The 25,869-nt window shown below is 37.7% G+C and overlaps 3 protein-coding genes and 1 long non-coding RNA gene across 5 annotated transcripts; 1 reads left to right on the forward strand and 3 right to left on the reverse strand.

The window, feature by feature from the left end:
• Window positions 1-1,136: 1,136 nt before the first annotated feature.
• LOC110919201 (ATP-dependent DNA helicase PIF1-like) lies at window positions 1,137-2,249 on the reverse strand. Its single transcript, XM_022163479.1, has 2 exons — window positions 2,004-2,249; window positions 1,137-1,946 (listed from the first exon to the last, which is right to left on the reverse strand). Exons 1-2 carry the CDS (start codon window positions 2,247-2,249, stop codon window positions 1,137-1,139), a joined length of 1,056 nt encoding a protein of 351 aa, XP_022019171.1.
• Window positions 2,250-2,284: 35 nt separating this feature from the next.
• LOC110919202 lies at window positions 2,285-3,313 on the reverse strand. Its single transcript, XM_022163480.1, has 2 exons — window positions 2,899-3,313; window positions 2,285-2,793 (listed from the first exon to the last, which is right to left on the reverse strand). Exons 1-2 carry the CDS (start codon window positions 3,311-3,313, stop codon window positions 2,285-2,287), a joined length of 924 nt encoding a protein of 307 aa, XP_022019172.1.
• A 4,984-nt stretch (window positions 3,314-8,297) lies between these two features.
• On the reverse strand, window positions 8,298-10,835 carry LOC110919203 (replication protein A 70 kDa DNA-binding subunit C-like). Its single transcript, XM_022163481.1, has 11 exons — window positions 10,707-10,835; window positions 10,487-10,609; window positions 10,342-10,378; window positions 10,128-10,224; window positions 9,905-10,032; window positions 9,722-9,806; window positions 9,460-9,601; window positions 9,225-9,386; window positions 8,962-9,108; window positions 8,714-8,893; window positions 8,298-8,462 (listed from the first exon to the last, which is right to left on the reverse strand). Exons 1-11 carry the CDS (start codon window positions 10,833-10,835, stop codon window positions 8,298-8,300), a joined length of 1,395 nt encoding a protein of 464 aa, XP_022019173.1.
• Window positions 10,836-23,006: 12,171 nt separating this feature from the next.
• Window positions 23,007-25,157, forward strand: LOC110917174. Of its 2 annotated transcripts, XR_004884415.1 has the most exons (4): window positions 23,007-23,290; window positions 23,396-24,426; window positions 24,608-24,803; window positions 24,899-25,157. It is a non-coding gene; the product is annotated as an uncharacterized LOC110917174 (long non-coding RNA). The 2 variants fall into 2 exon arrangements; XR_002580400.2 differs by having other exon boundaries at window positions 23,007-24,426.
• The last annotated feature ends 712 nt before the right edge of the window (window positions 25,158-25,869 follow it).

Here is a 25,869-nt window from a genome sequence, read left to right on the forward strand (position 1 = left end):
GTAAAATGTATTATAATGTTTCTGAAATTTGTGAAAATTGTAGGATCTACCGCATGGATTGTTGTGATTGTTGTCTGAGAGACGGTTAAAGATTGACAACTTACATGCAAAAGTTCACGGACCGAAACAAAGTTCAAAGGTTGATGTCTGTTATGATTTCACTACAGAAAATCAAAAGGGTTTAGCTGGTGGATTTATGGGGTCAGGATGGACCACATTTTGCTTCGAGAATGACATTGAGGAGGGTTGCTAGTTACTGTTTCAATGGATGGGAAGTACCCCATAAGAGCATTTTAACTTCAATGTTAACATTTTCAACAAAAACGGGGTTGGACTGCAAGTAACGGCTGAACATCAGTGCAGCCGTACCAACCACCATCACAGCAAAAGGCGTCGATCATACAAGAAAAAGGTTGAATATCATGTGACAAAGACAAACTACATGGTATTTACATAACAACTTTGCTTTTTATAAATTATTTTCGTATAATGTTGTCTTTAACTTTTACTTAAACTAAGGGTCATGAAGAACGAATAATAAAATCAATGATTTACTTTTACAGACTATACCAAAAAAGTTTGTTCGAGACAACCAGCTGAATAGGTACGGTTGTGCAGTCTTGTCGTTTGGTCATGTCAGGTTTCTGGTACCCCTACATGTCAGGACAGATGATAGACAACCTGGTGATGACACCCATCTGGTAATGGTTACGGACTGGCAGCATATACTGGATAAAACGGGGATGTCTGTGGACAAAGTATTGAGGTTTGAGATGGTGGAAGAAAAAAGTGTGACAGGTGACAAAGTACACTTTGAAGTATGTTGATGTGTTTTACGAACATGTTTTTAGGATTTTATGCTTTATCTTTTGGTGGTTATGTTGGTTGGACAAATTTACTTTTCTTAACTTAAACTTTAACAGTCACGTCCCGTTTCGATGGTATCGTAATTTTGTTTTTGGGATGTGTAACATATATAACTAAATTTGGTATATCGATTTTGATGGCCAGTGTTATATATAACTATATATTATGTATAGTATATCCATGGAGAACAATATAAAAATATAAATATTCATGAAAATTAGGAAAAAAATGCAAAAGTACAGGAAACATTAAGGAAACATTGTCATTTGTTACAAATTTTGAAGAACTTCCTTGTAAACAACATTAGTTGTAGTGGAGCTAATGTTGTTGTCTTTATCACATATCAATATCTTCAATCCTTTTTTAGTCTTTACCCTTGAAACAGCAACATATAACTGTCCATGAGTAAAAACCGGACGTGGTAAGTACAAACCAAAATGTGATAGAAACTGACCGTGACTTTTATTAATAGTCATGGCAAAGTAAAGGGCTAAAGGAAACTGCTTTCTATTTATCTTGAACGGTATCCTCTTGTCAGAAGGAGTTAATCGCATCCTAGGAATGAACACGTGGTTTCCATTATTGGTACCAGTCATTATCTTAGCTTCGATTAAATTCTTTCCAAGTTTCACAATCTGCAATCGAGTACCGTTGCACAAGCCATTTGGTTGATCGATATTTCGGAGCAACATGACCGGAGCATTCTGTTTGAGTATTAGCTTATGGTTTAGTAAACCAGATAGTTTAAGGTTGTTAAGTACTTCAGGAGACCATAAAGCAGAATTCATTCCCGAGACGTCTTCACACTCTGAAATGCTATCAGAACTAAGATAAACGGTTTCAGTTCCTGGAATCATTGACAACAATCTATCATTGATTATATCTACAACTTCATGTGTTGGGCCAAGAATAACTCTATCGCGAAAATAAGAAGGATCAGAAATATTTCTTGAAATATCAGAGTATGTGAATGATATGAGAGAACCAATTGGATCAACTGTGTCTGTAATAAGCAACTCTTCAAGAATATCAATAATGCCATCTCCATCGTTTGGTTCTCCGATTTTACCATCACCGATCTATAATATCCAATCCGCAAACTCTTTGATTTCATTTTTCTCACAGCCTGATCCAACTTGCAATCTCATATTGACATGAAGCTTAAGGACTTGACAATGATTCCAAAGGTGAGAAGAGTTCAGGGAGGCATTCACTATGTCATGTCTGCTTCCTTTAGGAATGACGGGGAGAATTTGCCTGAAGTCACCTCCAAAAACCACAACCATTCCTCCAAATAGCCTGTCTTCGTTAGATGCATCCTTAAAACGAAGAATATCTCGAAGCGTTCTATCTAGAGCCTCAAAACAATGCCTGTGAGTCATTGGCGCTTCATCCCAAATGATAAGTTTGGTCATCCTCAGAAGTTGTGCAAATCACCGTTAGGTTGAATAGAACAGACCGAATCCTCGTTAACGTTAATAGGAATGATAAATCTGGAGTGAGCGGTTCTACCACCACTTAACAAAAGGGATGAGATACCAGACGAAGCAACGTTTAATACAATATTACCTTTAGAACGCAAGGCAGCAGATAGAGTTTTCCAAATAAACGTCTTACCAGTACCACCATATCCATAAACAAAAAACATACCTCCACGTTGATGCTCAACAGCCGCCATGAGAGTTTCATAAACACACCTTTGCTCACTTGTGAGACTGGAAAGAAGGGTACTGTGCTCATCTTGTAACAAATCTTTGTTATATAAAAGTTCTTGATGGACCAACAGATTGGATGAGCTAATGACATATCGTTGATCAGGAGAAGGCATGTCGGGAAAATTGGACAACGTGCTGCCATTGTTTCTATGCAACCATTCTATGTCAGCTAATGCATGATTCTTAATCTCTTCTGGTTGGAGGGTTAATACTGCAAAAAATAAAAATGTCTATTAAAAATGATAGAGAGTATACACGAAAAATGATAAATCCAGTTGAGAAACAGAGAAATATTACAAAAAATATTATTGGTAACCTGGGTTTTTAGTACGAATCCTTCGTGTATGGAGAATGTCATCTGACATATCCTCCCATGTTTGGCACCATACAGATGCTGGTCTGGATAAACTGTTAGACAGCAACAGCATCACAAAAAGCGAATGAACATATCTACCGGATGCCCATGCATTAGCTTCTTTAATACACGAAACATACTCTTTGTCGTCGTCCAGTAGACCTAAAGCAAAACATGCTTCTTCATAAGAAGGGTACACTTGACCATTGACGGTACGAATATCTTCAAATGAAGTTGGCCCTATAACTTTATTTAGAAGAATCTGGAGATAATAACATTCTCCTAGAGATGGAGGGACATAATGAATTCTTCCAACAGATCCACGTTTCTGTCTAGCTACCCATCTTCTGTGTTTAGAATTCCAAACATAAAACATTGGAAACTAGACATAGGTCGGTTCCCTTTCCTTTGGATCATTTTTGTCGCGTTCCATCCAACCCAAAAACATGGATGTACCAACAGAAGGCTTGCTTATAACATCACATAAATGGGAATCGTCTTCGTAAGTCACACATTGTTCATTTTGAAGATGAAATGGTAATCGCTCAACGGCAGGAAACCAATAGTGTATGTCATATTTATAAATCCTCCAGGCTGCCTCACATGCAGATATATATCTACAATTTTAGAATTGTTCAATCTCGTCAACATTTGGTTGATCATTCTGATCATTAACATTTGCCTCACCTGAGTTGTCATTATTAACAGCAATAGTAACTCTATCAGGACCCTTGTTGATATACTTAAACAAATACTTGATAGCACCAGACTGGTTGCACCATTCCACATTAATATGTGCCTGGTACTTTCTAAGTAGAAAACCATTATAAGGAACAACGTAACCATTGTTCAATGGAATTCCACTTTTAATGACAAAATGTGAAGTATCTCTTCTCCTGTACACCGAGTAGCCTTCATCATTAACAGAAGTATGCTCTGTAAATGGTTTAGGGAACCTTTTAGAACATTTACTGTCAATCATACATGGGCAGCTTGGATTGTCGAGGCCACATGGACCATGAATCATGAATTCTTTCACAAGTTGATACAACTCAGGGTCAACAGCTTTGTCAGGATTCTCAGCACATATTACTCGATCAACAGATTCTGAGGAAGGGAACTTATAAGAAGACTCCAAGAAAAGACATATATGAGCATGAGGAAGGCCACGCTTTTGAAATTCGACTTTATAAACAGCTGCAATAGTTTAAAGTCGAATTAGTTGGCATATCTAACATTGTTAAATAATTTGAGGTTAGAAATTAATTTACCTGATTGCAATTCTCCAAATACTTTGTTTTTTTTAATATTTAATGATATCATCAAGCTTTATTTTGAACAATCGACATAGAAGATCAGGTCTATCTTCGGCGTTAAGGTTCTTTGCTTTTAAACACCGGACAATCTCAGGCCACTTTGGATTACATGTTACTGTTATAAACAAATTCAGATATCCAAATGTTTTACAGAGTGCCATGGCATCAAAGTACTTCTGCATCATATACCTTGAACCACCGGTAAATGAAGACGGTAGTATAACTCTTTGACCGGTCTTTGATGCGTCTGTGTTACCTGAAGCAATGGAAGCTGAGATGTTTTTATAAGAATAACAACGAAGTTTTGTCTGTTGCCTATGAATAAAGAATAATCTTTCAGACTTCGCCATAGTGTATGCATCCACCAAGAATTGCTGGAAATGTCTCCTTGCATTTAGCAATAGTGAAAAAACGACATCTCTGTCTTGAATCTTGTAAGCAAAGAATTCTCTTATAGTAACATCAGTTCTAGAACCCTCTACATCGTCTTGAAACATTCCATGTTTTATACCAGTTCGGTAACCATCTTCTGCTGTTGGGAAAATAAGAGGATACTAAAGTGGAAGATAGGAAGGGCGAAGTTCAGAGATGCGTTTTAAATGGCCCGTTTTAGTCTCCACGATAATGTCCCTTTTATCGAATAATTTATCGATGTCACCAACTACAATGGCAGCAACTTCAGAAGCAGTTGGAAGGTTATGTGTTCTTCCATTGGATTGTCTTCTTCCAATAAGCCTGATATGCACATTCTTTTGACCAGTTTCATTTAAACGATCTCTTGCAATACGATAATTTGAACCAATGGATTGGAATGATCCAAAAGATCCTTAAGATCATTAATTATCTCAGCACCCAAAGTATTTTTATTATCAACATTTACAGCGGCTCCTGAACTGTCATTATAGAAAGTATTAATAAGTGAAAAAACAATGAAAGAATTAATGATTAGAAAAGGAAATTAATATAAATAATATAGGATGAGTTGGGGTACCTAATAGCATTTCATCTATTAGAAACTTCATTCTCCGTGTCGTAAATATATAGCTGACCAAATTTAAGACGGTTACCTTGTGCTGGCATCAAACCACCTAATAGGTGATAATTTTTGCCTTTAAGTTTATATATATATGGGCCTCGTCCTCTGTTAACAGTTGAATCAACCTTCCCTAACACTGAAGTGAACGCAAACATCATATTATAAGCCCTGATGTTATTAATGAATTGGACGCTCTTTGGATGTTTATTGCGATATAAGTTGTACAAAAGCCTTGGAGGATCTTTGGTTGGAGGAAGAACAACATTGCCACTACCACAACAAAGGGAATAACTTGTCTTACTACAGTTACGATTTCCACGTCTTCTTTCTTCATCCCACAACAAAGCCCCACAACTATGACATTTGTTTACAGGATCTCCATGATCATGATAGCCTGTATTAATTAAAGATTACATTATTAATGAATATGAATATGAATATACTAATATAAGTGGCAGCTTTCTTACTCTTTGATATGCCAAAAACAGATTGCACTGCAGTTAAACATTCTGTTTCATCTGTATCAAGATCAAATTTAGGTATCTCATTTGTATTAAATCTTCTGGTTGTACATTTGGCTTTTATTGGTGGAGGTAAACAATTATCAAGTAAAGTTGCAGAAGAGCTGGAGCTGGAAAATAGTAATTCATAACATGCTGTTGTGAAAGTAGGTAAACCTACATTAACATAAACAGTTAGATTGGTAACAAATATCAAATGTTTTCATCTGGTTGACATGTATCTTATTGAAAAGAATAAAAGACTATTGAAGATTAAAAAAATATAAAAAGTACCGTTTTTAAAGCAATGAGTCGCACTTGTAAACGTAGGTGATAACGAATACATACCGTTGGACAGATGATGAAGGAATTAAAGGAGAATGATGTAAGCTAAACTAGGTTGGTAAGGGAGTCGATTCATAAGCGCTACCATTTAAAACAGTAGAACGACATGAAAAAATAGGTGTGGGTGAATAAGGGGGGCTGTTTTGGAAGTTTTGTATGCCTGAAACAGATTTTCCTTTATTGATAACATTGGTTTTATCTGTTGCTTCAGTTGCATTATGAACTACAATTGCTGGTTCCTGCAATAATCGTTTTTAATTGTGTCTATGAGCAGGTTGACTGCTTTGTAATGCAACGGCTGAAACACAAGAAGAAAGAAGTTGGGATAAATAGGGTGGACTGTTTTCAAAATTTGGAAGAGGTGTAGCAGATTTTCCTTTATCAAGATGATAACTACTATGTATAAATTCATCGGATTTTTTTACCCCCAACGGTTCTTCAAGCAACAAACGTTTGTAGTTGTGTTTAGGTACACGTTCAACAGGAACTGCAAAAAGAGAGTGAATGACATATCTTCTAAATAAAACAATAAACTTGGTTATAGAAGATGAACTATAAACTAACCGTTTGTAACATCTGTTAGAGATGTTCTTGTTAACTGACATGAGTATACTGCATTAGAATGAGCATGAAGTTCTGATTGCCGACGTGAGTTTACTGCATTAGAATGAGCATCAACTTCTGATTGTTGAAACAAACTTGAAGATTTACGTTTAGGAGGAGGTTTGGATGTGCTTTGATGAAACTGATTTCTGGTGTGTCTATTCATTTCGAATGCATATAATGAGGATGAAACTAATGATCTACTTAAAACTAAAACATATAGGGTGGAGTTATTGTAGAAAAGACCAAAAGTGTGAGAAAGGTAAGAAAGAATCTCAACCATTAGATCTAAATTAATTGAAAAGGGTAAGATTGTAAATGCATTAACAAATTCAAATATGGTAATCCTTGATTTAAGGATTTGGAGAGAGAAAATCCTTGATTTAAGGAATATAATCGTCCATAACATCATTCATTTTAATTTTTTTTGCATCATTCACAGAATCATAGCCATGTTCATGACATGGTGTTTTAAAAAATTCATAGTTCAATTCATGGTGTTTTTACGAAAATAATATAACACCATTCTGATTTACAGTTTCCATATTTTGAATGGATATAAAGACTTTATTACCCCTAAAACTTTCAATTCAGTCCAAAAAATAAATTAAATTTTACAATTTGGTCCCTATTAATCTCAACCATTAGATCAAAGATCTAATGGTGTAGATTTTTTCTTACCTTTCTCACACTTTAGGCCTTTTTTACAGGATCCTCTACCAAAACATATATGTAATTACTTGGCATAATTATCATTAATTAGAAAACATAATAATTAAGTAGTTACAAAAAATAAAACAATGATTGGATACCTTTTCTTATTAACTTGGAAAAAGGTTAGATAAAGGTGAGACTTAAAGTATAATAATTGTGTCTACATTAATTAGATTAACAGTTACCAATGCTGTCTTTTGGTATTAACTTGAAAAAAGGTTAGCTAAAGGTGAGTGTTAAAGTTTAATAATTATGTCATCATTAATTACATTAACAATTACGAATGACACTTAATTAACATAATTTCTTTTGAACGGATCTTTGTTTAACATAATGATTGTTTGCTATTAATTTTTGTTGGTTTTTAAATAATTATCATAACTTCTGCATGCTTGCATTGAACGTTTACTTAAAACACTTGTAGATAAAGTTAACAGAAAACGAAAAGGCATTTAAAACATCAAGATATATTTCGTAAACATAAAGATTTAGGTTAAGTAGATAAAATGAAGAGTCGTTTAAAATATCAACGTTGATGTTGAAAACATCAAGATTTAGGTTAAAGAGAAAAAAAACTGCCATTTTAAATGTGAAGATTTATTTTGTTAACATCATAATTTAGGCTACTTTAAATGATTTAAAAAACTTCAAAAACATGAATAAATACATCAAAATATATAAACAACACAAGCAAAAAGTAACTTAACAGATCAACATTAAACAAAAAATAGGACCAGAATAATTGTTCGAAAGTTGCATATAAAATATGCAAAGAAAGTAGCAAAATTAAATTGTTCAACGATTAATACCAAAAAAACAAACACATAATCAGAAAAAAAATAACGTTCACTTCTCGAGTTTGACATTCAGAAGCCTTCGTTTTGTTGTAGAAGACTCTCCATTTTCATCTTTTGAAACATCACTTGAACGTTTAGCAGCTTGAGGACTTGTGGCATCATCGTTGGCAGCATCAGTTGGTACTTCCGAGTCTTCGGTAAAAGAAAAGGCCTCCTATGCACAAACAAAAAATATCCTAACGCATAATAGTGAAAAAAAATTATTATGAAAAGGATGTTTGAATTTAATAAAGAATTTACAACTTATTACCTTGAAACACGTAAAGGATCCAGATGCGGATTCAGAATTGAAATCTTCCACATCATGTATTTTAATAACATGACATAAAGTTAGATTTATTTAATCTAAAAAATATAATTAGAAATTTGAATGATAATATTGATTACATTAAAATATAAGTTAACCTGCTCGGCGGTATCATCTTGCAACATGACTTTTATTATTTCATTGTCATCACACAACTTCAATACAGTATTAACATGATAGTTGGACGTCAGATTGAAAGTTGAAATTTCAATTTTGAAAATGTATCTCTTGCTAACCAACTGTTTCACTTCCCTTGGGCAGACATTTTCCTCTCCATCCTAAGAGTAATAATTGAGTATTATTATTTCTTTATTATATATTAAAAAAATAAATTTTACAAACATACCCTAAGTTGTTGATCATGGATATCATGAGCAGACCTCCCTATAACTTTGGAAACATCCTTGTCAAAGATAACAAAAGATATAGTGCCAGTTGCATCTTGAACTCTCACACGTATCTTGTATTTAGAATTACAAAAATTATAATAAAACTAATAAATTAAAACATATGATTTTAAACAAATGTTGAAATGAACAAAATATCAGAATAAGGGTACCTAAGGATAGTTATTGGAGAACGGATTTTACACTTAGGATAGTAAAGTACACCATCATCAGATGCAGCGTCATCTGCATCTATATCATCAAGGCCACCAGCATGATCAGAAGCAGGAATCACCTTCTTGCTACACTTGGAACACCCAACATAAAACCATCCAAAATCTTCCTCAACGAACCTTATAGTACCAAGAACAACAAAGACAGATTCCTGCAAATAAAGTATTGTTTAACTTGAATTCTGGAACATAAATACTACAAAAAAATAAACAACGATGACTTACAACGGCGACGTCCCAAATCTCTTCGACAAACTTTCTCTCGTACTTCTTCAGGAATTCTTCACCAGAAGAGTAAACAGTTTGACTGGACAACGAAGCTGGTGTAATCTGTGAAGATCCTTCAACTTGGCCACCTTCAATGAGCCTAAGAAAATAGTAAACAATCATTGAAAATAATAAGTGGAATGACACTATTTGTAAATAAAACAGTAATTATAAATCTTTAAAAGCTATCTAATGTAAATGGAGATAAAGATTGACTGACCTATTCCTGAAACTTGTAATTTCCTCAATATCATCATTGATAAACAAACGACTACCAAAAAATGCATTTTGAATATTTGGGCTGCCTACAAAAGTAAAGAGAAAACATCTTTTAAACTTTCGCAGTAATATTTAAGAAATTAATATATACTATGATAGATGATAAATGATGGTTATAGAGTACCTCTCCAATTCTTAACTTTAGCAAATTGAATTAGAACAATGACAACGGCATCACATGAATAACCCTGAATAAAAGTGGAAAACTGTTGTGAAAAATTATCCCACAAAGTGCAACCAATGGTGTCTCCACTAACAACAGAACAAAAGGATGTAAGAAAACATAAAAGGAAAAAAAAAACAGATACAAACATAACCATAAACCTAAAAGGTATGCAAGTTCATACGTAAAGTTAACAATCTCAAAACTTATCCTCTTGCTTTCCTTTCCAGAACGATTAAAAACTTCTATATCGGTAGTAGATACAACATAACAGATCACATCTAAAAAGGCAAAACACAAAGATAACTAACATTAACGCATCAACAATAAAATAAAGGAGCAGGTATATTTAGTTACGTGAAATCCAAAAAATAAAAAAATAAAAAAAAAAAACTAACCCACTGTCAATTCAACTTCAACCTCACGATTTATAATCTAATGTAGGTCAACAAACTTAAAACCATATAAAGGTCCTTCGAAATTCTCACAACGTTTGACATTGGTATGATGGTAGAATATGAGCTTATAGGAATGCTTGGTTACAGGAAACTTGTCATTCATCTCACCAACACCAAACTTGCTGAGAAGCACCACACTACCCTCCTCAAGCTGGTTTTCAAACACACACATCAACCCCTTCTTTACGGTGGCCTGAATCTTATCACCCTAATTAAAACAGAAGATAAAAAACATAAAAATAAAATCTTCTATAAATAAATAAAAATAAAAATAAAAACATAAGAATTTGTATTATCAAGAATACATTTTCGTCCATCAAAATCATGTCAATCTGATACGCTTGCTTCCACAAACGTAATACTCGCACCTTCAACTTCCATGTATCTTTCTCGGTAGATATTTGATGAATATAACTGCAGGAATAGTTAGACATTGTTGGATGGTTGCAATGACAAATACAGGAGAGCGGAAATATACGAAAGAGGTAAAACGGCAAAGAGGAATATGAAATCTGTTTATGATGTTGAGTATTTAAAGACTATCTTGCATATTGAATGGAGTATCGATTTCTGCATATCAAATTCGAATTTGAATTGGGTAAAATGGCGTGCAAGGAGGAGAAAGGTTTAATTGGGGGAGAAGGGTTGGCCCAATCAAATGCAAGAATTGGTATTAATTAAAAGTAATTACAATCTTAATTTTAAATAGAAAATAGTTTTATTGGTTAACTTATGTATGCATGTGTACATGTATGTGGTTATGTATGTGTTTTAGAAAAAAGATGACATCATTTTGTGAAGAATTGACATCACCCTTTTTAAAATACCTGTCTATGTGTCTATGATTGGGGGAGGGCTATCTTATGACATCAAGCTTAATCCCCATTTATTAGATAAAATGATATAGGAGAAAGATCCGTTAGGAACCACCCTTTATTGCGAGAACCGCGAGAACCAATGTGAACACAACAAAAAATATCTAAAAATAGCTAAAAAACACACAATTTTTTTAAATATTTTTTATCAAAAAATCGCTACTTTTAGTAGCCAAAAAATTTTTTTTTGGCTATTAAAAGTAGCGGTTTTAATGTAAAAAATATTAAAAAAATTTGTGTGTTTTTTTATTATTTTAGGTTTTTTTTTGGTTTAGTTTTTAGCATTTTAGCTTGGAGGGGGGGGGGGTTAGGTTTTTTTTGGGGAGGGGGTGGTTAGGTTTTTTGGGAGGGTTTAGTTTTTATCATTTAGCTTGGGGGGGGGGTTAGGTTTTTTTAGCTATTTTTGGTTGTGTTCACATTGATTTTCGCGGTTGTCGCAATAAAGGTGGTTCTCGCATGAACCTTACCCTATATATATATATATATATATATATATATAGGGAGGGGCTCATGCGAGAACTCCATTTATTGCGAGAACCGCGAGAACCAATGTGAACACAACCTAAAATAGCTAAAAAAACCTAAAAAAAACCTAACCCCCACTCCCCCTCCCCCAAGCTAAATGCTAAAAACTAAAACCCCCAAAAACCTAACCTCCCCCCCCCTCCCAAAAAAAAAACTAAACCCCCATCACCCACCCTGTGACAACTCGTATTTCGAACATGTCCTTGTGTAACGTTACGTGATTATGTGAATTTTATTTGAATAACATGTTATCCGAGTTTTGTGTGAAAATGTGCATGAATGTTTATATGTTACATAACCCGAGTACACAACCCACTTGTCTACGCAACCCATTCGGTCCATGTTGTTGGACTCGAGACCTTGGGGCGGCCCAAGCAGGGATTCGGCCCACTCCCTTCTTATACGGTTACAAGCATACACCTTTAGGGTTTGGCTTCTCATTTGTGCAACAAGGAACACACACAATCTCTCTCGATCGAAACTATAGGCAGCCGAACACTCCTCTCTCGAAGCTCTTGTTCATTCGAAACTATTCTACCAACCGGTTAGTGTTTTCATTGTTATCTGGCTTACATGTGGATATGAATGATTATGTGTTGATATGATTATTAATGGGATTGCATGATTAGTACCGAAGGAATAAATATAACCGACTGTATGTGTATGATATGCACGGTTTCGATAGGGTGATTAGTCTGCTGATGTTATTAACGATTGCATGATAGATTGATAACCATGAGTTAGATGTTAATGGTCTGATTGAATGTTTGTTTGATTTCGGGATTATTGGTTCTTGATAACGATATGAACATACATGATTCTGGATAAAAACTGTTGTTTGATTCGTTTGGATTATAGCAAAAACAGTTAATTGATTTGATTTGAAACTGCCAAATCTGTTTATAACTTGTTACGGAAATCATGGACTACAAATCAGGAAGTCAGTTACACACCTTGTCTCGACAAGAGATTTCGAATCGAGAACTTCTAGTCTCGACTCGAGACCACATTACTAACACAAAACAGCATGAACCGAAACCACGGTTGCGGGTCCGATTACGACTCGAGACCGTGTAGTCTCGACTAGAACATGACAACTCGAGAACTCCCTGTTGCGACTCGAGACTTCGAAATCAATATAACCCGAGACCGACTAGTCTCGACTCGAGATTACTAGTCTCGACTCGAGACCGAGAACATGCACACCCTGTTATTGGACTGGCCCACTGTTACCAGCCCAATTGATTGGGCCGCGTATTTGGACTTTACTTATGTGAAATTACTGTAGAACTGCCATACTTATATGTGAACATGATGATCAATGCTTGTACACAACTTGTTACTATATGTGTGGAACATACGTGCAATACTAGCGTACGAATCTGATTGGTATGATAACTATGATAGGACGTGGTTGATCACTTTGTAGCTTAATTGAACTGTTGTGTATCATACCGAGCAACCCCAGGTGAGTTCATTGCATTTCTCAAGCATGCGTCCCGGTGGTTCGGGACAACTAGTAAACATTTAGAAGGGAATCTCGGGTAAACAGTTAAATTGGGTTTTGGTTATTGAACATGGAATCAATCATTATCGGATTGCCCGTAGGGCAATGGGGTAATTAGTTGATAGCGCTATTAGGTTTGATACCTCACACCGGGCCGTAAGGACGGGCGTGAACTAATTATCTAGGCATCATTACCAGTGCTTGGCTAGGGGCATTGGGGACTGGACACACTTCTAGGTTATTAAGGGGCACTCCCCGGATACATATGGGCACACTCCCTAGGGTATCTAGCATGTTATAAGCAACATCGTATCACAACGTTGAATCGGCTTAACATACATCTGGTAACAAAACACGATAAAAAAACTTGAACTCACCAGCGTCGTCTGACACACTTGTCTGCATGCTTGCAGGTCGTTAGGGTTGGAGACATGGACTTGCTATCTGGGAGTGCTGGAGTGGTCATGGATCGTGGCTTTTGATTAAACAGTTGACTTGGTGGTTTTGAAACTTTGAACAATTGGATATTATTTCACTTATGCTTCCGCTAAACATATCTTTTGGATTTAACGTTGGAATTGGACTTGCTTGGTTAATTAATGGCATGTTTATTTAAATACTTGTGTGGTTCAATGTGATTGGTGGCTCGTACTCTGATGTGTCGCACCTCCCGCGGTGCTTCCGCTTGTGATATTTTTGGGGGTGTTACAGTTTGGTATCAGAGCCACTGGTTATAGTGAAGTAGGTTTTAAAACGTTTTTGTAAAAACAGACTATAACCGAACACCTTCGGAAATCGATATTGACACTCAGCTCCAGATTGCAAGGTTCGTCTCTCTTACTTTGTGCATCACTTGTTTAGCAATCACACACTCACAACTAGCATGGAATGAAAGGTTAGATACTATGGTGACTTGATAGTGTGACACTACTCTTTGAATCATATGAATCGTACCCTTGTAATACCACTTGTGTGTAGATTGAACGGGGGAAACTTCGAGCGCAAGCTAAGAGGCTCTGAGATGAATATGCAAATCGCCTTATTATTATGGGTGCACACTTAATAATAACGTGGGGTGCATGCAAGTCCCAGTGAGGCTTATCGAGCGTGAGAAGGGTTCTGCCTTATTATGTGTGAACTTGGTAGTACATAGATATCGACACGATACTTGATTTCCATCTCGTTTCGATTTCCTGAATCGGTTCATCTCTATATATAGAATCATGAGTGGACGAGGACACGGACGTGGCAACATCAACATGACTCAGGCTGAGTTGACTGACTTAATCAATACCCGTGTGGCTGAGGCCTTAGCAGCCTATCAAGCTAGTACGGAATGTACCAAGTACTCTTTACTCTTATACCGCGTACACATCCTTTCACCCCTATAATGTGTTTCCTTTCGTCATTTAGGTCAGCACGCGCAACCCCAACCCAACCAACCTGCTTGTACATTCAAAATGTTCATGGACTGTAAGCCACAGACCTTCACCGGAACTGAAGGGGCTGTGGGACTCTTGAGATGGTTCGAGAAAGCAGAGTCCGTGTTTGCTATTTGTAACTGTCCCGCTGGGGACAGGGTGAAATATGCTGCGGGTACCTTGGCGGATGGTGCCCTAACGTGGTGGAATGCCCAGGTGCAGTTGTTGGGCATCGAGGCAGCGAATGCCACAACTTGGGATGACTTTAAAGAACTGATCAGGGAGGAGTATTGTCCTCGGGATGAGGTCCAGAAGTTGGAAAACGAGTACTATGACTTGAAGATGGTTGGATCTGAAGTCGAAGCGTATGTGAAGCGATCGTATGAATTGGCCGACATGTGCCCGAACTTGTCCCGGCCTATGTCCCGGAGGATTGAGTTATTCATCAAGGGGCTGCCTCCGTGTGTGAAGAGTTTGGTCACTGCAGCCCATCTCAATGATTTGACACAGATTGTTCGTTTGACCCACAAGATTGTGGATCAAGAGGTAGAGAGTAACTCGTTACCACCGCGTGTTTCAGCCACTACAGCTGCTGCACCCACCGCCATTGCGTCCGCTAATGATAACAAAAGGAAGTGGAGTGACTATGATAAAGCCTCTAGCGCGAGTCAGACACAGAAAAGACCAGATAATAACAACAACCGCAGCATCAGCCAGTCGTCTTCTGTCAATCAAGGCCAAGGGGGTAGCCAAAGTCAGGGTCAGTATGCGGGGAGGAAGCCACGGTGTAACAAGTGTGGCTATCATCATTTCGGGTCGTGTGGTCGGATGTGTAACAGGTGTGGCAAAGCGGGCCATGAGGCCAGGGATTGTAGGGCCCCACAGCCCAAACACCAGTAGCAACAGAACCAGCAGAACCAGAGACAACAGGGACAACCCCCCCAGCAGAACCAGGGTTTCAGGAAGGGATGCTATCAGTGTGGGGATGAGGGTCATTTTAAGCAGGATTGCCCTCAGTTGAATCAAAACGCTAACAACAACATCGACCGCCCGAATAACAACAATGCTGGGAACAACAATAACAACAATGGCAACAATGGGGGAAATGGTGCTCGAGGTAGAGTGTTCCAGCTTGGAGCAGGGGATGCCAGGAATGACGGCAACGTTGTAACTGGTACGTTTCCTGTAAACAATCGTATTGCTTCTGTATTATTTGATTCCGGTGCCGATTGGAGTTATGTGTCCCTAGAATTTAGTCAACGATTAGGGATAACCCCAACACCCTTAGAAGTTAAGCAAGTAGTAGAACTAGCAGATGGTAAGAAGATAGAAGCTTCGAATGTTCTTTTCGGGTGTAAACTAGAACTCGTGGGTCAGGTATTTGACATCGATCTTCTTCCCGTTACGCTCGGTAGTTTTGACATAGTGGTAGGCATGGATTGGTTGTCTAAGAACCAAGCGGAGATTTTGTGTAAGGAAAAAGTTGTGCGTATTCCTCTCCCCGATGGAGAGTCATTAACAGTTCAAGGACATCGTAGTGGGACGATGGTTGGTATTATCTCGGCCATGCATGCGCAGAAGTATCTACAAAAGGGGTATCCTGCAATGTTAGCGTTAGTTACTAACGCTCAGTCTGAGGAGAGAAAGATCGAAGACCTACCAGTGGTGCGAGACTTCGCCGATGTGTTTCCAGAGGAGCTACCAGGGTTACCTCCTCACCGTCAAGTAGAATTTCAGATTGATCTTGCGCCGGGAGCGGCTCCAATTGCTCGAGCTCCTTACCGGCTAGCACCTGGAGAGTTACAAGAGCTGTCTAATCAGCTACAGGAGTTGTTGGATAGGGGTTTCATTCGACCCAGTTCTTCGCCTTGGGGAGCCCCAGTTCTGTTTGTGAAGAAGAAAGACAGGTCATTCCGTATGTGTATCGATTATCGAGAGCTCAACAAGGTAACCATTAATAACCGCTATCCGTTACCACGAATCTACGACTTGTTTGACCAGTTGCAAGGGTCAAGTTTCTATTCGAAGATCGACTTGAGATCGGGTTATCACCAGGTAAGGTTTAGAGAGGAGGATGTTCCCAAGACGGCTTTTCGAACGCGCTACGGACACTACGAGTTTTTGGTTATGCCGTTTGGGTTGACAAATGCACCAGCGGTCTTCATGGATCTCATGAACCGCGTATGTAAGCCGTATCTCGACGAGTTTGTTATAGTGTTTATTGACGACATCTTGGTTTATTCAAAGAACAGGGAGGATCACGAGCGTCACCTACGTCTCATCTTGGAACTTTTGAGAAGGGAACAACTGTATGCGAAGTTTTCTAAGTGCGATTTTTGGATTCGAGAAGTACATTTCCTTGGCCACGTTGTTAATGAAAAAGGGATACATGTGGATCCTGCAAAAGTAGATGCGGTTAAGAATTGGACGGCGCCAAAGACTCCCTCTGAGGTGCGCCAATTTCTTGGTCTTGCTGGATATTATCGGAGGTTTATTAGAGATTTCTCAAAAATCGCACAACCTCTCACCTCGTTGACACAGAAGAACACGGTATACTCTTGGGGAACGAAGCAGGAAGAGGCCTTCCAGTTGTTAAAACAGAAACTTTGCAGTGCACCGATCTTGTCGTTACCAGAGGGTACCAAAGATTTTGTGGTTTATTGTGACGCTTCGATTCAGGGTCTCGGTTGCGTGTTGATGCAACGCGAGAAGGTGATAGCTTATGCTTCTTGTCAGTTGAAGGTACACGAGAAGAACTATACGACTCACGACTTGGAATTAGGAGTGGTGGTATTTGCGTTGAAGATCTGGAGGCACTATCTGTACGGTACCAAATGCACCATCTACACCGACCATAGGAGTCTTCAGCATATCTTCGACCAGAAAGAATTGAATATGCGGCAACGACGATGGGTTGAACTGTTAAATGATTATGAATGTGCCATCAAGTATCATCCGGGCAAGGCGAACGTCGTAGCTGACGCCCTCAGCAGAAAGGATAATGCACCTAGGCGTGTGCGAGCATTGCAACTCACGATCCAGTCCAATCTTCCTTCCCAGATACGAGACGCTCAGTTAGAAGCATTGAAACCAGAGAACGTTCGAGCTGAAGCTTTACGCGGCTCAAAGCAACGATTAGAACGAAAGGGAGACGGTGCTTACTACGTAACCGGACGCATCTAGGTCCCACACTATGGCAACTTACGAGAACTTGTAATGGAGGAGGCACATAAGTCACGTTACTCCGTACATCCTGGATCAGATAAGATGTACCACGACTTGAAAACTACATACTGGTGGCCTAGCATGAAGGCCCACATAGCAACCTACGTCAGCAAATGTTTGACTTGTGCTAAAGTCAAAGCAGAACATCAAAAGCCCTCAGGTCTACTGCAGCAACCAGAGATACCCACATGGAAGTGGGAACAGATCGCCATGGACTTCGTGATAGGGTTACCTCGAACTCAGGCGGGGAACGATACCATTTGGGTGATTGTCGACCGTATCACGAAATCAGCGCATTTTCTGGCAATCAAAGAAACAGACAAGTTTTCACAACTGGCAGCGATCTACCTTAAGGAAGTAGTTTCTAGACACGGGGTACCAACTTCTATCATTTCAGATCGAGATCCGCGTTTCACTTCTGATCTTTGGCAAGCAATGCATAAGTCGTTCGGTTCACGACTTGACATGAGTACCGCTTATCACCCGCAGAAGGATGGTCAAAGCGAGCGCACCATCCAGACACTTGAAGATATGCTACGGGCATGTGTAATCGATTTTGGGAAAGGATGGGAGAAGCACTTACCGTTGATAGAATTCTCCTACAACAACAGCTACCACACTAGTATACAGGCAGCTCCATTCGAAGCACTGTACGGACGAAAATGCCGTTCACCTCTCTGTTGGCTTGAGGTGGGTGATAGTCAGATCACAGGCCCTGAGCTCGTGCTTGAGACATCAGAAAACATTGTGCAGATCCGAAACCGTATGGCCGCAGCTCGCGATCGCCAGAAAAGCTACGCTGACAAGCGTAGTAAACCGTTGGAATTCGAAGTTAATGATCGCGTTATGTTAAAGGTCTCACCCTGGAAGGGTGTGGTGCGTTTTGGGAAACGCGGCAAACTAAACCCTCGTTATGTGGGACCATTCAAAATTCTGGAACGAATTGGAAAGGTGGCCTACCGGTTGGAATTACCTGCTGAGTTGGGTAATGTCCATGATGTGTTTCACGTGTCGCAGTTAAAGAAGTGTTTGGCTGACGAAACACTGGTTGTACCATTTCAAGAGCTGAAAATAGACGACAAGTTACAGTTTGTCGAAGAACCAGTTGAGATTATGGATCGGGAAGTTAAAGTTCGTAAGCATAGTCGTATCCCAATTGTGAGGGTCCGCTGGAACTCGCGACGTGGACCAGAGTTCACGTGGGAACGCGAGGACCAGATGGAGCTTAAGTATCCACATTTGTTCCCCAAAGACAAGACAAAACCTAGCGAATCTAATGTTAGTGCAACTAGTGAATTTCGGGACGAAATTCCCATTCAAGTTGGGGATGATGTGACACCCACGGAAAATGCACAGCCATCTTGATTTAACATCGCACCGTTTTGTGATTTACTTATGTTTGTGGTGTGCTTATCAAATTTCGGGACGAAATTTCTTTCAAGTTGGGGATGATGTGACAACTCGTATTTCGAACCTGTCCTTGTGTAACGTTACGTGATTATGTGAATTTTATTTGAATAACATGTTATCCAAGTTTTGTGTGAAAATGTGCATGAATGTTTATATGTTACATAACCCGAGTACACAACCCACTTGTCTACGCAACCCATTCGGTCCATGTTGTTGGACTCGAGACCTTGGGGCGGCCCAAGCAGGGATTCGGCCCACTCCCTTCTTATACGGTTACAAGCATACACCTTTAGGGTTTGGCTTCTCATTTGTGCAACAAGGAACACACACAATCTCTCTCGATCGAAACTATAGGCAGCCGAACACTCCTCTCTCGAAGCTCTTGTTCATTCGAAACTATTCTACCAACCGGTTAGTGTTTTCATTGTTATCTGGCTTACATGTGGATATGAATGATTATGTGTTGATATGATTATTAATGGGATTGCATGATTAGTACCGAAGGAATAAATATAACCGACTGTATGTGTATGATATGCACAGTTTCGATAGGGTGATTAGTCTGCTGATGTTATTAACGATTGCATGATAGATTGATAACCATGAGTTAGATGTTAATGGTCTGATCGAATGTTTGTTTGATTTCGGGATTATTGGTTCTTGATAACGATATGAACATACATGATTCTGGATAAAAACTGTTGTTTGATTCGTTTGGATTATAGCAAAAACAGTTAATTGATTTGATTTGAAACTGCCAAATCTGTTTACAACTTGTTACGGAAATCATGGACTACAAATCAGGAAGTCAGTTACACACCTTGTCTCGACAAGAGATTTCGAATCGAGAACTTCTAGTCTCGACTCGAGACCACATTAGCAACACAAAACAGCATGAACCGAAACCACGGTTGCGGGTCCGATTACGACTCGAGACCGTGTAGTCTCGACTAGAACATGACAACTCGAGAACTCCCTGTTGCGACTCGAGACTTCGAAATCAATATAACCCGAGACCGACTAGTCTCGACTCGAGATTACTAGTCTCGACTCGAGACCGAGAACATGCACACCCTGTTATTGGACTGGCCCACTGTTACCAGCCCAATTGATTGGGCCGCGTATTTGGACTTTACTTATGTGAAATTACTGTAGAACTGCCATACTTATATGTGAACATGATGATCAATGCTTGTACACAACTTGTTACTATATGTGTGGAACATACGTGCAATACTAGCGTACGAATATGATTGGTATGATAACTATGATAGGACGTGGTTGATCACTTTGTAGCTTAATTGAACTGTTGTGTATCATACCGAGCAACCCCAGGTGAGTTCATTGCATTTCTCAAGCATGCGTCCCGGTGGTTTGGGACAACTAGTAAACATTTAGAAGGGAATCTTGGGTAAACAGTTAAATTGGGTTTTGGTTATTGAACATGGAATCAATCATTATCGGATTGCCTGTAGGGCAATGGGGTAATTAGTTGATAGCGCTATTAGGTTTGATACCTCACACCGGGCCGTAAGGACGGGCGTGAACTAATTATCTGGGCATCATTACCAGTGCTTGGCTAGGGGCATTGGGGACTGGACACACTTCTAGGTTATTAAGGGGCGGGGCACACTCCCCGGATACATATGGGCACACTCCCTAGGGTATCTAGCATGTTATAAGCAACATCGTATCACAACGTTGAATCGGCTTAACATACATCTGGTAACAAAACACGATAACAAAACTTGAACTCACCAGCATCGTCTGACACACTTGTCTGCATGCTTGCAGGTCGTTAGGGTTGGAGACAAGGACTTGCTATCTGGGAGTGCTGGAGTGGTCATGGATCGTGGCTTTTGATTAAACACTTGACTTGGTGGTTTTGAAACTTTGAACAATTGGATATTATTTCACTTATGCTTCCGCTAAACATATCTTTTGGATTTAACGTTGGAATTGGACTTACTTGGTTAATTAATGTCATGTTTATTTAAATACTTGTATGGTTCAATGTGATTGGTGGCTCGTACTCTGATGTGTCGCACCTCCCGCGGTGCTTCCGCTTGGGATATTTTTGAGGGTGTTACACACCCCTCACCCCCAAAACTAAAATGCTAAAAACTAAACCCCCAAAAAACCTAAAAAAACCTAAAAAAAATCAAAAAAGAAATCTAAATTTTTTTTTTAATATTTTTTATGCTCAAATCGCTACTTTTGGTGGCAAAAATTTTTTTTTAAAAAAAAAAAATTTAATTTTTTTTTGCTTCGAAAAGTAGCGATTTTTATATAAAAATATTAAAAAATATTTTTTTTGTGATTTTTAGCTATTTTTAGGCATTTTTGGTTGTGTTCACATTGGTTCTCGCGGTTCTCGCAATAAGATGTGGTTCTCGCATGATCTTCTCCCTATATATATAATTTAGCTACTTAACTTGTTTTTCTCATATAACCAAAAAATATAAAGTTTTATAAAAATATGAATACACCAGTTGGACGAGCGTATTTTTATCTATCATATGACCTAAGTTTCATAAAAATCGGACTAGGGTCAAATATAATATATTTTATTGATAACGGCTCAAACCGGTTTACAAATGGTTCGGATTCGATTTTCAAAACGATTCATTTTTTTCTTCCAAGATCTGCTTTTGGCGGATGTTACAGGGGAGATTCCTCGCTTACCATAACTCCGTTTACTCCGCTTGTACCCAATGCAAAAACTGCACCTGAAGTTAATGCACCAACTCCAAATTCACCTCCACGATTAGAACCAATTATACCTCATAATGAAGGCACATCAAACGCTGAAAACCAAGACAACATGATAATCAACTCAGGAGGTCATCTAGGCCCAGAAGGCCTACTAATTGGGATGCCTATGTTACCTACAAAACTGAAGCTGAAATTGATGCCGGAAAGCTCAATGATCCTATCTCTTATAATGAAACCATTAATAGTGATCAGTCTTCTGAATGTAATAAAGCAACGAAGGACGAGCTTGAATCCATCAATAAAAATGACGTTTGGCATTTAACCTTTATGAGACTAATTTAGATCCTCAATAGTACTTTATGTATGCCATATTTGCTTGACACACATTTTCAATTATTACTTTTAAATTCTATGTCACTAAATCACAAATGTAATACAAGTTGCTAATCAAATAATAATTTTAATACATTGCTTATTTACCGGTGTAACTCGTGAGCCCGTTTAGCTAAATAGGCCGGGTTTGTGTTAAGCCGACTGAGTGGTAGGTTGATATGTTTAACCAATATATACTTTATTTTATTTTTTAACAGTGTGTTTTATGTTATAAAATATATCGATTGGATATTTTATGTCAAAATTATAACATAAAAAATTAACACAATATTTTATAATTAAAAAATAATGGTTTTATATACATTTGTATTTTTTATTAAATATCAATTTAAAATATTGGCATGCGAAAGAAAAATTAAAAAATAGGGTCACAAACACGTCTTGTTCGAGTCAACTAGCTAATATTCAGGTCGTGTTCATACTCTTAAATTTAACACTATTTTCAGGTTCGAATTGAATCGGTCAACCTACAAACACAACTTATTTAACACCACTATCACTAAACTTTTAATTTTTAACAAAGATTGAAATTTTAAAACGCTTATCTAAAATTTTCTTATTTCCCTCAATAAAACTTCCCCTAAATTCTTTTCCGCCCAAACATATTAGGATTCCCCCTCCCCAAAATCAACTGCCCATTCCAAAATTATGATTCATCAAATAAACTTCCCTCTACAAACTAAGGCAACTCCATCTCTTGTTTTTGAACGAATTTTGATTCATTTATTGCCTAAATCTAGGGTTGCGTGGGTACAATAAGGAAAATGAAAGTGATTCTATTCAACGTTGTCGGCGAATGAGCAGTCTCTGGTGAACAGGTAATTGAATATACGTGTTTAAGTTTTTGTAATCAAATTGTGCTAAATGTTCATTTTGTCTTTTGTATCACCAAATGAATACCATTCCTACGAATTCGATCGAAGGTCAGAAAACTAAAACAAGTGGTCTCCAGCAAGAAGGTACTCGAGGTCTTTTGTTTATTATTGATTATATATTTTTAATTGACCCGTACTGACGTTTCATATTGCTTTTGATAAGTTTAAAGTGTTTATACATGAAGATTACCTGGAAATTTGATTTGGGTTTGAATTTATTTGGCTTAAGTTGTTTGATTGATCCATATTCTAGGGTTTAATAACTCGGTGTTTTGTAGTTGTGGTATAATTTATTATATTTTTGCAACTAGGCATGGCTAAATGGAGTTGATAATTAAAATTAATGCTGGGCTGGGAATGGAGTTTGGGATGTACAATAGTTTCTTAAATATATGGATTCTTGTACACATTGTATCATTAAAAAACATCTTTGTGTCTTCTTCACTTCTCACACTACCTCTTCCCTCACTAATTTTTTCTTGCTTGTTTTTGTACACAAACAATCGTTAAAAAATCTAGATACAATCAGGCTGGATTGTTGTCTCAAAATTTCTGCATTTATCTTGAGTATTTGAAGTCTAAGAGGTTGCGACTTATGTGGTTCAGTTTTTCTAATTCGTAATTATTGGGTCAATACAATGCCCATAGTTCTACCATGTTTGCTGGGTTTTACTTGTGGGTTTATGTTATATCATCGGAAAACTACAAGAGATTTGGGAAAATTAATGGACCAGATGTTGGAAACTATTATGATTTGGGGGTTAATGTTAATTCATTTGCCCCTAACATCTACGACAATGATATTTAAGATGATTTCTTAATGTTATTGCAGGTGTGTGCTCTATCCCTTTACATAAGTTCTTATTTAATATTTTCTTTTGATTGTTACAAGTCTTGCTTTGTTTGTGAGCTGTAGAAGGTTAAAAGTCTCAAACCAGTAGATCCGGCCTCTTGTTGCAAAGTCAATCACCTTGTTCTCTCACTAGCAATACTCAGTTTCCTGTTACCTCAAACTTACAAGCAGTTATCTTCTTGTTAGAGACTCAATACTCGATTTCGTTCTTTCTCAAGGCATCAACGTATGATTATATTATGGTTTTTGTAAATTGATTATGATTAGTTGATTATCTATATCCACACATACGAATTCCCTGCAACGCGCGACTGGGAAATTCTTAGTTTAAATTTATTAATCACATACCATTTAGTCTTAAAGGTGGCATAACTTGAGTTATCCATGTGCTAACTGTCAATGCACAGGCAAGAACATGGGGCTGAACTACATCATCTTAATTCAGATCCAATCCAATCGAGACCAATTGTACAAGAGTTGTCTACCTTGTACAAACTAAGCTTCATTTAATGAAATTTATCGTGTTTCATATGCATATTGGAACATCCAAAGGGCTTCAAATTATCTCGATTTCTTCCTCGATGTGTTGTTACATGTGAAAAGGTAAACTATTTTAGCACCTGGAAAAAGTTATAACTTTTACATGTTGATAAATGGTCATTTTACTATCGTTTTCATAAATATTATTTACGTTGCAGTTGTCCAGGAGGAAAAAGTATGTAATTTACTAACTATTGGGGAGTTCTCGTTGTATGCTATTCCAATGCTGGTAATAAGTAGACTATTGCAGGATTGTGAAAGAGGTTCATGACCGTTTTGAAATTTTGAATTTTTATTCAAGCATTTGTTAGTTTTGTATTTTATATGTTTGATATGTAAACTTAATAAGATGATTACTAGACATTTGTATGTAAATATTTAGAATATTTATGAAATATGATCTAGCTTTGAATCGAAGTGATGATACTATGATTTCTACATTTTACAATTTATTATATATGGTAAATATATAATGATTTTGTTTAAGCAAAATTAATATGAAAGCCTGTATACATTGATTTGATGCGCTTTTGTGACAAAAGTTATGTGCTACTAAAAGTAATAGTGGTAGATAAAAAAGTGCCACTAAAAATCTAAAAAGTTTATAGTGGCTCCCAAAAAAGTGCCACTAAAAGGCTTTAGTGGCACTGCTTCTAGTGGCATTTTTTTATGTGCCGCTCATTCCTATATGTGTATTTAGTGGCGCTTTTTTGGGCGTTTTGTGGCACTTTGTGTGTGCCACTGCATGGCAATTTTTTTTGTAGTGAAATCGAGATTGGTTGCAAAGGGCTACACTTAGAAAGAAGGAATTGCTTATCAAGAAACATTTTCACCTGTCTCTCATAATGATTCATTAAGGATCGTTATGACCCTAGTAGCTCATTTCGATTTAGAGCTGCATCAGATGGACGTTAAAACCGCTTTCCTTAACAGATACTTAGAAGCAGATGTGTACATGAAACAGCCTAGAGGGTTTAAACCTGAAGGTCAAAGAACATCTAGTCTATAAGTTGAAGAAATCCATATATGGGTTAAAACTAGCGTCACGTTAACGGTATCTCAAGTTTGATGAAGTCATGAAGAAACAAGGTTTTGCAAAGAATCAAGTGGATCCATGCACCTACCTCAA

The sequence above is a fragment of the Helianthus annuus genome, chromosome 16 (genome assembly GCF_002127325.2).
Source record: "Helianthus annuus cultivar XRQ/B chromosome 16, HanXRQr2.0-SUNRISE, whole genome shotgun sequence".
Lineage (NCBI taxonomy): Eukaryota > Viridiplantae > Streptophyta > Magnoliopsida > Asterales > Asteraceae > Helianthus > Helianthus annuus.

Bases quoted from the DNA above. Each gene is read 5' to 3' on its own strand.
- LOC110919201 (XM_022163479.1), bottom strand. From the start codon at position 2,249: ATGACTCACAGGCATTGTTTTGAGGCTCTAGATAGAACGCTTCGAGAT. The intron at 1,947-2,003 runs GTTGGATCAGGC...TGGATATTATAG, and splicing joins ATGTCAATATGAGATTGCAA to ATCGGTGATGGTAAAATCGG.
- LOC110919202 (XM_022163480.1), bottom strand. From the start codon at position 3,313: ATGTTTTATGTTTGGAATTCTAAACACAGAAGATGGGTAGCTAGACAG. The intron at 2,794-2,898 runs GTTACCAATAAT...TATTTTTTGCAG, and splicing joins GATTCGTACTAAAAACCCAG to TATTAACCCTCCAACCAGAA.
- LOC110919203 (XM_022163481.1), bottom strand. From the start codon at position 10,835: ATGTCTAACTATTCCTGCAGTTATATTCATCAAATATCTACCGAGAAA. The intron at 10,379-10,486 runs GTAACCAAGCAT...GACCTACATTAG, and splicing joins AGATGAATGACAAGTTTCCT to ATTATAAATCGTGAGGTTGA. The intron at 9,602-9,721 runs GTCAGTCAATCT...CTATTTTCTTAG, and splicing joins ATTACAAGTTTCAGGAATAG to GCTCATTGAAGGTGGCCAAG.